The following is a 16232-nucleotide window of genomic DNA, read 5'->3' on the forward strand; positions in this document are numbered from 1 at the left end:
AGTTCTCATCTTGCTATAGGAGTGCTGACTAATTAAGGGTAATTGCAGAACATGCCACTGAGAATGGAAAGCAACACACAAGTCCCCCAGGTGGCGACAATTCAAAAGATTTCCTATATGGCTATGTTCTTGGTTTTTCTACTACTACTTTTTTTTTTTTTTTAGGTATTCCAGTTCCGTACGATACAAGAAATTTTAACATAAAAGGGTTTATTTACGTTCCAATAAATCTATGTCCACAAGGCTGGAACATCCAAGCACCTTCAAATACCACTGGAGTTAATCAAGATCGAACACGCCACTGGGCTCAGAAAGCCACCACTCTGAAAATCTCAACCATTTAGTTCGTTTCTATTCCCATAGGCTTCCTCTGTCTCCTTTACAATTTCATCCATACACATTAGAAACAAAAGGGGTGACAGCACACTCCCCTGTCTTAGTCCAGTTTTATTTCTAAACCATTCGGTTTTCCTAACCGGAGTCTGTATCCTACTGATGCAGTTGTTACACAATGCTTGCATCATTTCTACAACTTGTGTACCCAGTCTCTTTTTGACCATGGTGTCCCAAACCTTCTTCATGGGAACAGTATCATTTGCCTTTGTTAGATCAATGAATGTTAGGACCAGATCCTTTCGTATTTCACTTCTAAAGCCATGCTGTTCCTCTTCCATCTCTCCTTCTACCTTTCTTCTCATTCTCTTCTCTAATATGCTTTCCAGCATTTTTGCACCTTGTGATAAGTGTGTGTTTCCTCTAAGTTATCACACCTTCTTAACGCTTTCCCGCGGATTGCGTTATAAAGCGTATTGGAGTCGCACATTGTCTCCCGCGGGTTGCATAGAAAAGCGTACTCGACTTTCAAACCGACTTTCTCTGCTATCTGTCCGCTAAACATTTAACTTTTTGGAACCAGTGAATTCCCTACGCTTCCTAGATACAACTTGTATGCACGGAATCCTAAAATAAAGAGTTCTTTTATACGTTTTCTTAGATAGAACAGACAGCTGTCTGAATGTAAACACATTGCAGCAACACGGCTGCTCATAACCAGTTGTGTGCGGTGGATATTTGTTACAAATTAGATCAGTAAGTTGACAAATGCAATGGTAGTGTAGGTATGATAATAAAAATGGTATGGGAAGCAGTTTGGACAGGATATGAATCTGAGGAAAATCGAAATATGGCACAGGACAGGAAATATTCATTCATGTACCATCTCCTTTTAACATATTAGGCCTACTTGTACAAAACATAATTATCAGTTTTAATTCTCCAGTTAACTCTGTTTCGGACTATGAGCCTCTACGTAATTACATAATACTCCAACTAATGTCAATTTATTTTCCAATCCCATTCAGTGAAAATTGTTTATAATTTGTATGTCCGAGAGGAAGTATGATTTGCTATCTAAATATCTTCATCCGACTGATCCTGAAAATGAAATAAATTGAGAGATTCAGAGTGAATTCCTGCGTTCTCTGCATTACCAAGGAAATAAGAGCCCCATCATGTCCAGCAATTCAGACTGACTTCAGGAACAAGCAATTTAACATTATGCACCATATTGAATGCTTCTCGATGTATCACACTGAACAGGGAGAGGGGGGGGGTGTCTTCCCGCGTGTAATTAGGTGATCTCATTGTATGATTTTAGAATAACTATAGAGTATTTTCCATTGTTACAAAATTTGAAAGAGATATCTTAAGTCGTTTTTATAGAATAAATTATTTAGTGAAGGTACTCCACAATATACCTGACAAGCAAATTATTACTCTAGGTTTCGCCAGACAGTGAGTCAAAGATAATCTGTGGGAAAGGGTTAAAGACTAATATTATTATTATTCCCTTCTGGCTCAAGTTTCTGTTTCCATATGCACTTTAACAAAACGTACACCCATTGTACGCCAATAGGTTCAGCAGCCTTTATCATTTTCATCCCTGGTGTCATCCCCAGTTTCATTTTATGGACTGTTAAATCCACCTCTTAACACACTCGTATCATCACCTAATGTTGAGTTATCATACCGTATTACTACCGTCTCCTCTGCACAATTCCTCACATTTAGCAGCTTTTCTAAATACACCTTCCATCTTCTCTTTATTTCTTATGGATGTTTTATCAACTCAGCACCTTCCTGTTTCATGAGCTTTGTATGAACTCTTTCTTTCCAATTACTTTGTAGAAGATATTTTCAGAGAAATCCAACTGCTTCAGCAAGGAAAAGCAGCAGGAAGTGATCAAATTACTGGGGAGGTATTAAAGACAATGGGGTGGTACATAGTGCCTTATTTAAAATTTCTCTTTGACTATGTCATAAATAATAGTGTAATACCAAAAGAATGGAAGGAATCTATAATATTACCAATTTATAAAGGAAAGGGTGATAAAAGGAAACCAGAGAACTACAGACCAATCAGCCTGACCAGTATAGTTTGTAAAATACTGGAGAGTTTAATAGCAAAGTACATCAGAGGGATATGTGATGATAAAAATTGGTTCATGAGGAGCCAGTATGGATTTAGAAAGAAATTTTCTTGTGAGGCACAACTGGTGAGATTTCAGCAGGACATACCAGATCAGTTGGATTCAGGAGGCCAGTTAGATTGCATAGCCATAGATCTTTCCAAAGCTTTTGATAGAGTGGAACATGGAATATTATTAAAGAAATTGAAGGGAATAGGATTGGACGTAAGGGTTATACGTTGGATAAGAACATTTCTAAATTCAAGGGTTCAAAAAGTCAAAGTAGGAAATAATATATCACAGGAAGAGAAAGTTTGGAAGGGAATCGCATAGGGTAGTATAATCGGTCCGTTACTTTTCTTAATATACACAAATGATCTAGGGAACAATATAACATCAAAAATAAGATTGTATGCAGATGATATAATTGTTTATAGGGAAATAAATAACATTGAGGATTGTTCAGAATTACAAAGGGACCTTGAAAGTATCCAACAGTGGGTTGAAGAAAATAATATGAAGGTTAATGGAGGCAAATCAACTGTTACAACATTTACAAACAGGAGCTTTAAATCTGAATTTGAATATACTTTGGATGAGGTAGTTATCCCAAAAGATGGCAAATGCAAATACTTAGGTGTGAGATTTGAAAGTGATTTGCACTGGGTCATGTTGATGACATTGTTGGGAAAGCATACATATCGTTACATGTCATAATGAGGCTACCTAAAGGATGCAACAAAGAATTAAAAAGGAAAAAGTTGCTTAAGTATGGTTCGTCCATTATTGGAATATGCAAACAGTGTTTGGGATCCTCACCAAGAATACCTAATAAAAGAAATAGATAGTGTGCAGAGGAAAGCAGCAAGATTTGTAACAGGGGATTTCAGGAGAAACAGTAGTGTACCAGAAATATTAGAGGAACTTGGGTGGGAAACTTTAAGTAAGAGAAGGGAGAAAACTAGGCTTATAGGATTATATAGAGCCTATACAGGAGAAGAAGCGTGGGGAGAAATCCGTGAGAGGCTTCAGTTGGAAAATAATTATATTGGTAGAACTGACCACAAATATAAAATTAGAAGGAATTTTAGCAGAAGCGACTGGGGTAAATTTTCATTCATTGGGAAGGGCGTGAAGGAGTGGAACAGTTTACCAGGGGTAGTGTTTGATACTTTTCCAAAATCTGTACAGGTATTCAAGAAGAGAATAAACAGCAACAGGGAAAATAAATGAAATGTTAGAGGGCATTCGACCAGTGCAGGCTATTGTAAATAAAAAATGTGTGTAAAAAAAATAAATTAATTCCATCCCCTGGTCCATGGAGTTTGGACAGCCAAAGTAGGGGACTGCCTGTAGGGGTGAAGTACAGTGGGGACTTCGAGGGCCCTGGGACCGCTACGGTAGCTGTGAAGGCCCTTCAGGAACTCTGAAAAGTGGTGGCAAAAGGGGGCTCCGGTTAAGACGCAGCAGGTCGTTATGCTACTTAGGTTCCAAAATGGGTTTTAACCCGCCATCGGTATCGTTGTTAGGTAGCCCCTAACAAAAACATTCCTTATTAAGAAAAGTTTTTTGGTTTAAGACTCAAACTTTTCAAACTCCAGGTATTCTCAAATGAGTTTATGAGTCACATGTTTTCCTTCGTTACGCGATGATTCAAACCAAAAAACTTTTCTTAATAAGGAATGTTTTTGTTAGGGGCTACCTAACAACGATACCGATGGCGGGTTAAAAAAAAAAGTAAATAAATGCAATGTAAATTTTAATCTTACACCAGTTGCATAGTATTATTTGAAATAATTCCACATACTGTATATGAGTTGACTATGTTTGTAAGTATAGGAGATATTATAAGTAGAATTTTGTAAACAATATAAATTTATTAAGGATGATCTGTTTGTTTAATAGAAAAAAATTGTTAGCATAAATTGTATATTATTGTATTCTAGAAAAAAAATTTGTTCTCCTCTTATTAATTTAAAATTTAGTGCTTGACAATAATGTATTTTAGTGTACCATTTGCCACCGAGGTAGACACCTCATTTGGAAATAGAGAGATTTTGATTTGATTTGAATTTCACACAGCATTCTTTTACTGTCAGCCCCAAACGTTTCCATCTTTTGTGTACATTCTTTCCAACTTTTCTTCTCTTGGCAATTTCTTACATTTTCTTTTATTATCAAGATGCTTCCTTTGACTTTCTTCTTTATTATCTCTATTTTATTATTGCCATGTTTTCTTCTTTTCCTTCACTGCTTCTTCACCTTCTCATTCCACAACCTGACTCCTGTTCTTTCAATCTTGACAATGTTTTATCACAGGCACTCTCTGCCCTGCTTACAAATGCTCTTTTAAAGTAGGACCATTTCCTATTTCAGTAACTGGAATTTGTTGATTCAGTAATTCCAGAAATTCTGCTTGTACCTTCTTATCTTTTAATTTCCACTCTTATGTTACTATCTCTTACCTCCTTTTTCACTTTTGCCACTCTCATTTTTGCTATCACAAGTCTATGATCTCCAAAGAACGCTTTTCCTGGTAAAGCTGCCTGTGATTTGTCCTTTCCACCAGAAAGTAATCATTTACTGACTTTATTCTTCCATCACCCCAATCATATCTTGTAAAGTTCCTGCTGTTTGGTCGTAAAAAAAAAAGCCCTGAAATTGTTAATTACCTACGGAATGAAATTAATGCAGAATACAAGGTTGCACATGGAGATTATCAAGAGGGTGCAACAGGGTGTAAGAAATCTTGTCTGGATAAGGCAGTACCAAGGAAGTGTAAAGAGACAATGTACAAAATGTATGACGCTCTCATATTATGCGGCCAAGACCTCGCAAGTAGAGAAGAGAGTAGAATTCAAGCCAGCAAAGTAAATACACAACATGTATGATAGGAAAGACAGAGTGAGAAATGAAGTTAGAAAGGAAGTGTGAACAGGAAACCTCAATGAGAGAAATGATAGGAATAAATTAAGATGATTTGGACATGTAAAGATGATGGAAGAGAAAAGAATGACAAAACAGATGCTGGAAATATTTAAGGGAAAGAGAGAGAGAGAGAGACGCAAAACATGATGGATCGTTTCAATAAAGAGGCGTGCAAGAAGAAGAAACATGGACTGGAACAAAATTATCGAAGAGGAATGGCGGAAGGAGAGAGGAAGGTGGAGAAATTCCATAAATACACCAACCCGACAAGAGCTGGATAAGTGGAAAGAAGGAGGAGGATACATGATGTTCTTGATTAGTGTTTACGGTACATCCTATTTACTCGTGTATATTTAGTTTCTACAGTTATGAAGTTTGGCTATATTTGTTTTGTACCCTATTTCTTCAATGATTATGTTACTCACATGTACGTATTTACTGTATTTATTTACTGTGATCAGATGTATTTCATGAATTTCTTTTCATGAAAAATATTACTGAATATTTTAACAATTGAAGAGTGGAGTTCCAGAAGGGGATTAGTCCACAATTTAACAATATCTGAGTTAAGAGTTTGTGCAGTGCACTCTGTATTATTTAACGTAAAAACATTACGTGTTGCACATTGGGAACATATGAAAATTCCTGCGTAATGTTTGAAAAAGAGAAGTCCTCTTCTTTCATGGAAATATTTGCTGCTTGACAGAAATACTGCCGTGCATACTCTTTCATTTATTGCAGCTGAAACAAAATAGCAGGCAGATAATAGCAGTAATGGTGACTATGAATAATCTGAATTCATCAGGGGGAAAAAACTGGAGGCCCGAACTTTGGAAAAGTACTACTATGAAAACGAAGAAAATAAGGAGTGAAGAACATGAAAATTCAAAAGGAGAACATGTTCCAGCAAGACAAACTGGTGCACAATACAGGGAAATTTTGCTTTGTTAGAAAATATCTCAACAAGGGTTTTGAAATTATCCCAGTGTTCTGAGGGAATTAGGAGTATTTAGGGGTTGTATGTAGTAAGGATGTAAAAGAGGTAGTAGAAATTTGTCTCGAATAAGGAAGTACCAAGGAAGTGTAGAGAGGCAATGTACAAAATGGTAAGACTCCAATTAGAATAAGGTTCCAGAGTATGGGACCTTTAGCAGGATTACTTGATTCAAGAATTGGGAAAGATTCAAATAAAAGCAGCATAATTTATTCTGGATTATTTCCAACATCCAAGGCAGCAAGATACAGAAAGTGAAGCATGAGAGACAGACTGACTTAAAATTTGCATGTAATATCAATTTTAAAACTATTAACGAATTTAATTTTGATCAGCAATGTTTACTTCAGTAGGTTGGTGAATTAAGAGATTAAATATAATTTTTATATTGGGTACTTATAAAAATAGTACTTTTCTGTTCAGTGCAGAATGGGGACTTGTCTACACTTTTTAAACATTTTAATGAATGCTGAACTTCTTCAAATTCAAACATTTCTTTTGAGCATGTACGTGACTTACGAAAGTCAAATGCACAAATCAAATAAAGTCTACTGTAAAAGTACAGTACAGTAGAAGCCCGCTGTAGTGAATACGGCATATAACGAGAACCCCGTTATAACGACATTTTTTTTTTCTGTCCCTTCAAAATTACTATATTAAACTGTGTATTACGCTTCGATTACAGCGAGAGCCCTATCACTGATGCATCCGTTATTAGGAGCAATCAAGCGCGCGCTACTGTTTCCGTTACCGATATTTATGCACCCCAGCAAATATGTTGCATGCGACCGACCACCTTCGGTATCGTTTCCTCGGTATGTCCACTAGCGAGTTCTCTCGTCGACATTCGAAGGGGATGTCGGAGTCTATTAGTAATACCCGCCGACTGCTGTTCCATAAAGAAATTCGAAATGAAAGAGAACTTTCTTTCATAACAGATGCGTAAATAACTTGTCCGATAACAGTTGTTAACTCATTAAAAATAAAGGCTGAATAAATGATCGCTTACCAGTAATTTTAATGCTAAATACTACCATGAATTAACGATGGGATACACTTCAAGATACGGCAGAGGGCATCATTCTTTTCGGAGATTAGTTTGTATTTTCTCGCGTCTGTTAAATTACGGAAGGGCTATTATCATGTAAATTTATAGCTACTGGCGCTTCAAGTATGTTTTCATCATGTTTTCACAGTTAGAAAACTGAAACATTTGCTATGAAATGCGATCGATCATCTTCAGTACGGTTTAGTTTTCTCGCTATGTGCATTTGCGAGCTCTCTCATCGACATACGAAGACGATGTTTTTTGAGTCTATTAGTAATACCCGTCGACTGCTGTTCTCTAATGAAAATTAAAAAAAAAAAAAAAAAAAGGATAACACGTTTTTATAATAAATGAGTATATAACGCATTTTCTTGCATCTAGTTAAATTCCGGAAAGGCTATTCGCATGTAAAAGTTTAGCAAGGAGGTTATCATTTCTCTACATTCGGCGTTTGAAATATGTTTCCATGTACATATGCGGTTAAGTTAGGTGATGCCGTGTGAAGAAGAATACCAAAATGTTTCCCACACAGCCTCTAGAGTGATACCGTATTTCTCTGAATCCAAGACGACGTTTTATTCTCAGAATCTCATGTGAAGAAGCAAGGGTCTTGCGATTTCGGCCTAACAGTAATCAACACCACTGGCAACTACCTGCTTCTTTTCACCCCCGCGCGCGAGCACACACACGTCACTGGATTTGGGGAAATAGTGAAGAGAGAATGACATTCTGTTAGCCTCTACAAAAACGTTTCTGAAATCTGCAGAATGACATCAAAACATGCGAGCCTTCGAATTCTTAGAAAGGACGCAGCTGCTCAGCAGCAGAGTTATAACACGTCTTCTGTACCTGAGGCTTAGTAAAATTAAGTTTTATCAAATACAGTAGAGACAATACGTGACACTTCCGGATTTAGTCTTGTTAAAACGGGAGACAATTCGCAAGTGGCGCTCCTAGTGGTGTGACCTGAAAATTCGCGCTAAATTCAAATATATATGGAAATGGATAACTAAATTACGTCTAGAAAGAAAGTGTTGCTAAAATATTAACTTCAAAGTTGCTAGAGCAATTCTGGATACATGAATGAAGAACTATTTAACAGGTTATTGTTTAAAGACTGAAATTAGACATCAAGATGTGAAATGAACTGTGAAAGGGCTTGATATTTCATTTATGCATTACGTTTTTAGCTTTAGCATACCTGCCTGAACTTTCACAGCTATATTTGTCTTTTTTTCTCATTTAAAAGCATTGTACATCACATTAGGACACTTGTCAATAAAAATATCGGCACATTCCTTACACACATGATTCAATGAATTTACATTTAAGAGCTGGACAATTTTCCTTTTTTCTTGAAGCCTACTAACAGAAAGAAAATCTATAAATTTAGCTGCAAAAACATTCAAAATTTCCCTATAAGCATTACATTAGGATAAAGCAAATTTGCATCATCATCATCAACACATTTCTTAAATCGCCCATGTTTTCTACAGTGCTTGACAATGCATTACGGCATTCCAAATGAGGTAACTTGGAACACAACCAGCCACACACATATGCATATGCATTTTCCTGAATTAAATCAAAACTCACAGATCACACCTACAACAACACATCGGCAATGAAGGTTAACTGCTGCACTAATACAATAAAATAAGCAATTATATTTTAAGGCAGTTAAAATATGGATCGCACAGGTCAGAAGTTTAGGAAGTAGGCCCTCTATAAAAATATCTTTGTAACTGGAAGAATATATATGCAAATACAGTATTTACTTACATTTTCTTGTCACGAGGGAAATGGAAGAAAGACCGCGAATCCTTCTGCACTTTATAGTTATTGCAGCCAAATGCAGCACAAACCTTTCCGCTCATATTAACAGGAGATATAAAGAAATGACACACGATACTATTTACTTATGTCAACTTAATGCAAACGCATAAATAGCCCCAAAAACTTCACAAATAAATACATGTACCCTTATGACAGAATCAGTAACTCTCAGGTCACTCCACTAGATAGAGCTCTAATCACCGTTCCTCGATATCTCGCAGTGTCATGTAAGACAGCAAGAATATGTTCGTGATGGATCGCCGTTATGTAAAGATACGTGGAACAGGTATTGCCGGCAAACTTTCAACGGGTTCTCGGTGATATTATGATGCCAATTTTAAGTTCATGGTTATTAAACACTCGGAAATGTAGAATAATTGTGCAGCTGCAAGAAAATACGTCATAGGCCTAACTAAAGCAAATATTTGGCGTTAGCGTGAAGACAAAGATAGCTTAAAATGCGCACTGTGCAAAAAAATGCATTCAGTGTCACGCAATAAGGACGCTTTAAAGAAGTCGAAAATTAAATTGTGAGGTATGTGCACGAAAAACGCAAAGGCGGAATGGTCATACCGTGGCACAATAAACTCGTTCGTTGACCTTCAACGTCCGCGAATAAGCTAAGCCGCTGAAGTTGGCTGAAGCCGGTAAGCGAGACGTGCGTGTAGCTGCAGCCAGTTATATCTGACGCTGAGTGAAAGTAACAGTTTTATAGTAAGCAAGAATATTTTCCTGGTGGATCGTCGAATTGTAGAGGCGGGTGGAATAGGTTTTGCCGGCAAACTTTCAACGGGTTCTCTTCGATATGATGTAAATTTTAACTCGATGGTTATTAAACTCGCGGAAATAAAGAATAACAGTGCAGCCGCAAAAAAAATACGGAATTAAAGCCAATCTTCAGCGTCTAAAAATAGTCTAAAATGTGTACTATACAAGAAAGGCATTCCATATGATTTTACAAAACATTTTTTAAGCCTGATTTAATTTTTTAAGGAGAATATGGAGGTCGTCTTGGATTCAGATAAATACAGTACTACAACTTTTCCAGAATGAAATTAAACATACACTTTCACATAGTATTGTATTTCAAAAAAATAAGTGTGGAAATTATCCCCGAAAACACAAGTTTTGAACAAACTGATTGCTGTTTCATACCAATCCTAATGTGTATGGGGTTTTCCCGACTTTTACAAAAAATCGGGTATAACGACAATCCGCTATAGCGAGTAAATTTTCCGCTGTTATGAATTCTCACTATAGCGGACTTCTACTGAATACAATTTATAAACCATTTTGTTGTTTTCTCAAAACGGCTGTTGACGGACTAGTCACCTTCTTGAACTCAATGTTCCAATTATCGTCTTTCACTGTTGGGACAGAGAAATTAACCACCGCATATGACTGAAACACACACTAGGTTTCCAAATTAATTATCAAATACTTAGGCAAAAGTAACAAGCAATCAGGCAACAACTTTTTTTCTGGAGATTCCCTGGACATGATGTATAGTTATGGGAAAGAACACAAAAGACAAATTAAGCCAAAACAACTTACTATGGTGAAAAATTACATCCACGAAAATCTAATGGAATTATCTGAGTACAAGTTTTTACTGTGTTACAAACACCACTTAGGAGACAAATAATGGTATATAAATGAAACAACAAACCACTTATTATGTCTCATAATTACTAAATATTGTGCAAGTTTTACTCTACCAAACAGGCCATGCACACGCACATTATGAACACAAAAATTCTATAAATTAGAAAAGCAGAAGGAAAAGAGTGCATTTTTCTTAACTCGTTTTAGGATCTTGAAGCTTACAAAACATAAGACAGTTGTTTCTTACCTTAGGTGTTTCCACCAAATTCTTCTTGGGCCTACGCTGGCGACTCTTCTCCTTGCCACCATCCCCTTCAGTCCCCGACTCTCGATCACTTGCTCTTGACTTCTCACTGCCTTTTCTTTTCTTCACAATTCTTTTTACCCTAAATATGGAGGGAAGGCTCACTTCACCTGTTTTGGAAGAAACAGGTAATTCTCCCTTACCAATAGTACATCTACTAAAATCCAGAGCCAACTTTTCCAAATCCATCAGAAAAGTTGGATCAGTGATGCTTTTCTCAACTCTTGGTGGTTTAGCTTTCTTCTTTCGTTTTTTGTGCTTGTGATGTGACATGCCTGTCGGAAGGCCAAACACACGGGGAGCAACAGTTCGTGGAAAAACCGTCTTATGTGGAGCACTTACAGGGGAACCCACAGAATTAGATACATTTTTCTGCTTAGATGTATGGACTAGGGAAGGCCGTTCAGAAGTATCTGAACTGTCTTCTTTCTCTCGTTTCCTCCTTCCTTTGTTCGATTTTGGCCAAACTGGAACATCAACCCTTTTTTGAGATCCTGATTCTTTGCTTGCTTTTGTTTTTGAAAATTTGGATGACAATTTTTTTGTTTCAGACACTGTCACAGCACTATCTAGTAAACTTGAAGACTGATCAAGTCGCTTGCTCACCCTTTCACATATCTCACTGAGCATCACACTACTTTTATACAATTGCTTTGGAACAGGCACACTGCTATGTCGCACTTCTGATACTGAAATTTCTTCACTAGCCTTAATACCAGAACTACCCTTTTTCTTCACAGGACTTTTAAGTTCCCCTTCCCTTTTGTTTCTTTGCTCAGGCAAGGTAATAGGAAGATTGGGTTCAAGCACAGGAGGAGCTTTTTTCGGCCGACCAGGCCCTCGTTTAATGGGGGCAATCGGCACAGGAGAAGGTGTAGGAGGAATCTCGTCACAACTTTCATTTCCACATACAGTCATTACACCTGCTGCACTATCACCCACACTGGAATCACCAGTAACTCCTATTCTTGTCTGTCGTTCAGCCTTCGCCTTTTTTCCCGATCCCTTAGGTCGCCCTGGTCCCCTTCGAGCTACTTTTAAGTTTCTTGGTGGTCTACCAGGACCACGTTTTACAGGTCTTGGTCTTTCCTCTCCCAACAGCAATGTTGGAGGTGGTGGAGTTGCCTCCCTCAAGCAGTGAGGACTTGATACTGGGGATGCTGCTTTATGAGCCTGAGAACCAGGAGAGTGAATTGCAACATGTGATGCTGGAGAGCAAGAGTGATGCACTGGAGATCCAGCAACAGACTGAATGCCACTGTCTGGTGAAACGTTTGACACAGAACAGTCTAGTCTCATGTATGCCTCTAGTTCAGGCATACACTTAGCAGCACTACTTGAACTTTCAGCCTGATTTGAGTTGTCAGGCACTTCCTCCACTTTGCGTGCAATCTTTGGTGGACGCCCCCTCTTTCTCCTTCTTGGTTCTTCCCTTTTGGCCCTTGTTAATACACTTACCTTCGCAGGATCTTGAGAGCAAGCAGCTTGAGATGCAAGAATCTCTGTCTTCTCCACAAATTGCTGGAGGAGGGCTGAAGAATAACCTGTTACTTCTGCCAAGCCCCCTTCTTCACAGCTATCTTCACCACTGCTTGAATCATTGCCTCGCATCTGAACCTCTTCACTGTCAATGTGAATTCTCTTGATTGCCTCGCTTACCACCTGCTCAGGTAGTTCCATGTCACTGCTCGACTCTGCCCCTCGCTGACTTACATTAGCAGTGGCACTCCCATCTGCAGCCACTTTGCCACTTTCTGAGCTCACATCTTCAAAACCATCGAATGGAGGTCCAGCCTCATCACCATGGTTATCAGTTGTGACGACATCTGGCAAAATGGCAGCAAGGTCTTCCTGGTTTATTTCCTGGAAAAATAAAAAGTTACAAAAAGAATTATGTTTGGAGGAAAACAGAGAGAGAGAATTTTTCACTACAATTCATATTTCTGGTTATATCATAACACAGATGAACTCAATTCTTAAAAATAATTTATATAAATTTTTCATCTATTCAATACATAATCATAATAATTGTATCAAAAAGTCATCCTAAACATCAAGGATATGCTTTGACCCTTTTGTGGCCATCTTCAGCTGAATTCGGAATTATTTGATCAATCAGAAAATTTATACATTATGAGTAAAATAAACATTAAAACAATACATAAGTACAAATTAAAATCATGTGCCACTTTATGACAATGTGTTAGATGTTTGTTGGCTTGAAATGTTCTAATATAGTGAAATATGTTGATATGAAATTGCCACTTTTTATTTATGAAGTATGTTATGGTAGATTACAGTTAACTGTGCCCAGATTCTGCCTTGTATATACAATTCAGAATGTATTATATATCTAAATTATCATTTACTTATACACACACACATAATTACACGTTTTGAGAAAATTAAATTCTCTTCTTCAGCATACAGATAAAATCAAATGCATTAAAAACCTTATTTAAAATGAATTATGTGCTATGAGATTGGGGATAAAATGACATTACAACAATAGAACAATGTTAATAATTCAAACATGAAAATCTTTCATGTTATGTCTCAATTCTATAAAATGTCTGTATGTGATTTGAGTTCTTTTCTCTTTTTCTTACAGACAAATTAAAAAGTCCAATTTAACCTGGCAGGCTTGATCTACAAATAACACAATTACTTTCCTTTAAGATATTGCAATGGATAAGCAGACGGTCCCAACACAAAGCGGTGGAACTAAGAAAGCCCATTAAAAATGCCACATTTAAATACAATGGATCAACAGTCAAACAGCTGTATTTTAATATATCACATACAGATATTTTATAGAATTGAGACATAACATGAAAGATTTTCAATTGAAGGAAAGTGAAGGTGAAGGGGAAATTGGAAGAACAGGAGGGAAGGACGTAGTTTGTTTGTTGTGTGTTGAAATTTTTTTTGTCTGTATATGATTTCTAATATCTATCAATTCTTCAAATTCTTCTTTCTGTAATTTCATACCTAGGGTTATGCCTCTGATCTTTTAATGTCTTGATTATTGGTAGAGAACTGTGACAGCCATCATTCATGTACGCATTCATTGCTGAAAATCTACATTTATCGGCACTTACACGTTCTTTATACCATACGGCAAAGTTCCTACCGGTTTGTTCTACAGAAGTGGCATCACATTCAACGCACTCCAATTTGTAAACAACAGATTGCAGGTCATCATCCATTATCCTTGTACAGTTCCAGTTTCCCGGGTACTATTAATGAGCCTCTTCCACTTCTTCCTGTCCCTATACAATTTGTCATGGAGAACATCATCCACTGTCCATCCTCTGGTAACTAGATCAACCTTGATCATGTCCATCCATCGGGTTTTAGGTCTTCCTGCAGGTCTTTTCCCCTCCACCTGTCTTTCCAAAATTATTCTGGCTGTTCTTGTAGGCTCCATCCTCATCACATGCTCGTACCACTGTAGTCTGGATGCACTGATTTGGTCTAATAGGGATGTCTTTATTCCGGCTTCTTTCCTTACCTCCTCATTTCTTAACTCGTCCATCTTGGTCTTCTGGATGGCGGATCTAAGAAATTTCACATCCCTGATGCTTGCAGTCATCATGAATCTCTTTTTGTGAGGGTGCATGCTTCAATATCATAGGTTAATATCGATATGAAATAGCTCTTAAACATCATCAGTTTGGCCAGTTTTGGAATCATGTCATCCCATAAAAGTGTTCTTACTTCTTGTTAGAATTCTGATCTCTTTTGCACTCTGCAATTTCCTTTCTGACCAAATTATCACTGGAAATTACATTTCTAGGATAAGGAAAACAATCCACACACTCTAGCTGGTAGTCTCCCAGTTTTACTCCTGCTGGATGCCCATCTCTATTGATCGCCATCACCACCGTCTTGGTATTGCTGATGTAAAGGTTACATTCCTGGAACTGGGATTTCTATACGTTGAGTCTGGTCTGTACTTCCGCTTCTTATTCACACCAAATCATGATATCATCAGCAAAGGCCATTGCATTCAGTTCTCCCAACAACTTTGCCTTGACATTCTTCATTATACTGTCCATAACAGTGATGAACAGTAGTGGGGACAGTGCACTTCCTTGCTGAACTCCACTCTTGGTCTCAAACCATGATGATCGACCTTCCCCAATTTGTACACAGCTACAGTCTTTGTACAATATCTGAATTTTCCTTACGAGTCCTTCAGGCACATTTCTTTTCCTCAGGCCCTCCCAGATCTTACCTCTTAGAACACTATCATAGGCCTTTTCCATATCCAGGAATAAAATGACCAGGTTCTAACCTTGCCTTTCTCCCAACACTTTTCCATCAGCATGCGGGTGCTAAAAATGAGATCCATTGTTGATCTGTTACTTCTGAATCCACATTACTCCTCTAACTGTGGTTCCATGATGGTTCTCAATCTCCTTTGTATGATCTTCTCAAGAATTTTTAACCCATGAGACAGCAGGGTTATTCCTCTATAAATGGAGGGTTTTCGTCTGCTGCCTTTCTAAAACAGGGGAATCATAATGCCCTTGCTTCAATCTGCAGCTATTTTGCTGTCTGTCCACATGGCATTTTTTACTCTGTGCAGCCACTGTATGCCTGCTGCCTTTATCATGTCTGCATTCACTTCATCTGCACCTGAAGATTTTCCTTTAGGCATAGATTTTAAGGCTGTCTCAGTTTCTGTCCAGGTGATGGCAGGTTCCTCACTGTAGGCTTGGATTTCTGGTTGTATATTTTGTTCATGAACTGGTCTATTCAGTAGGTGGTCAAAATGGTTCTTCAGGACTTCTCTCATGTCACTTTCTGTCCTAACCAGATTTCCATTTTCATCTTCAAGTGCCTTTATGATAGTCTCTGGTTCCCTTTTACCTCTGATAACACTATAAAGTACTTTCTTATTGCCTCTACTGTTCTCCGCCTCCTACAGTTTCTAAGTGAATATCTTCCATACCTTCATCTTTTCTTCTGTAACTGTTCTTTAAACATTCAGTTTCCTGTTTTGGTACAACTGTTCGAGGTTTCCTCGTCTTTAGTAAGATC

At 37.6% G+C, this 16232-nt stretch overlaps 1 protein-coding gene across 1 annotated transcript in view; it reads right to left on the bottom strand.

The window, feature by feature from the left end:
* ash1 (histone-lysine N-methyltransferase ash1) overlaps nucleotides 1–12101 on the bottom strand; it is a 272719-nt gene extending 260618 nt beyond the window's left edge. The window contains exon 1 of the mRNA XM_067137046.2: nucleotides 11127–12101. Within this exon, the coding sequence (XP_066993147.2) occupies nucleotides 11127–12101 (975 nt within the window). The remainder of the gene's footprint in view (nucleotides 1–11126) is intronic.
* Between the last annotated feature and the right edge of the window lie 4131 nt (nucleotides 12102–16232).

Source organism: Anabrus simplex, chromosome 1 (genome assembly GCF_040414725.1).
Source record: "Anabrus simplex isolate iqAnaSimp1 chromosome 1, ASM4041472v1, whole genome shotgun sequence".
In the NCBI taxonomy this organism is placed as follows: domain Eukaryota; kingdom Metazoa; phylum Arthropoda; class Insecta; order Orthoptera; family Tettigoniidae; genus Anabrus; species Anabrus simplex.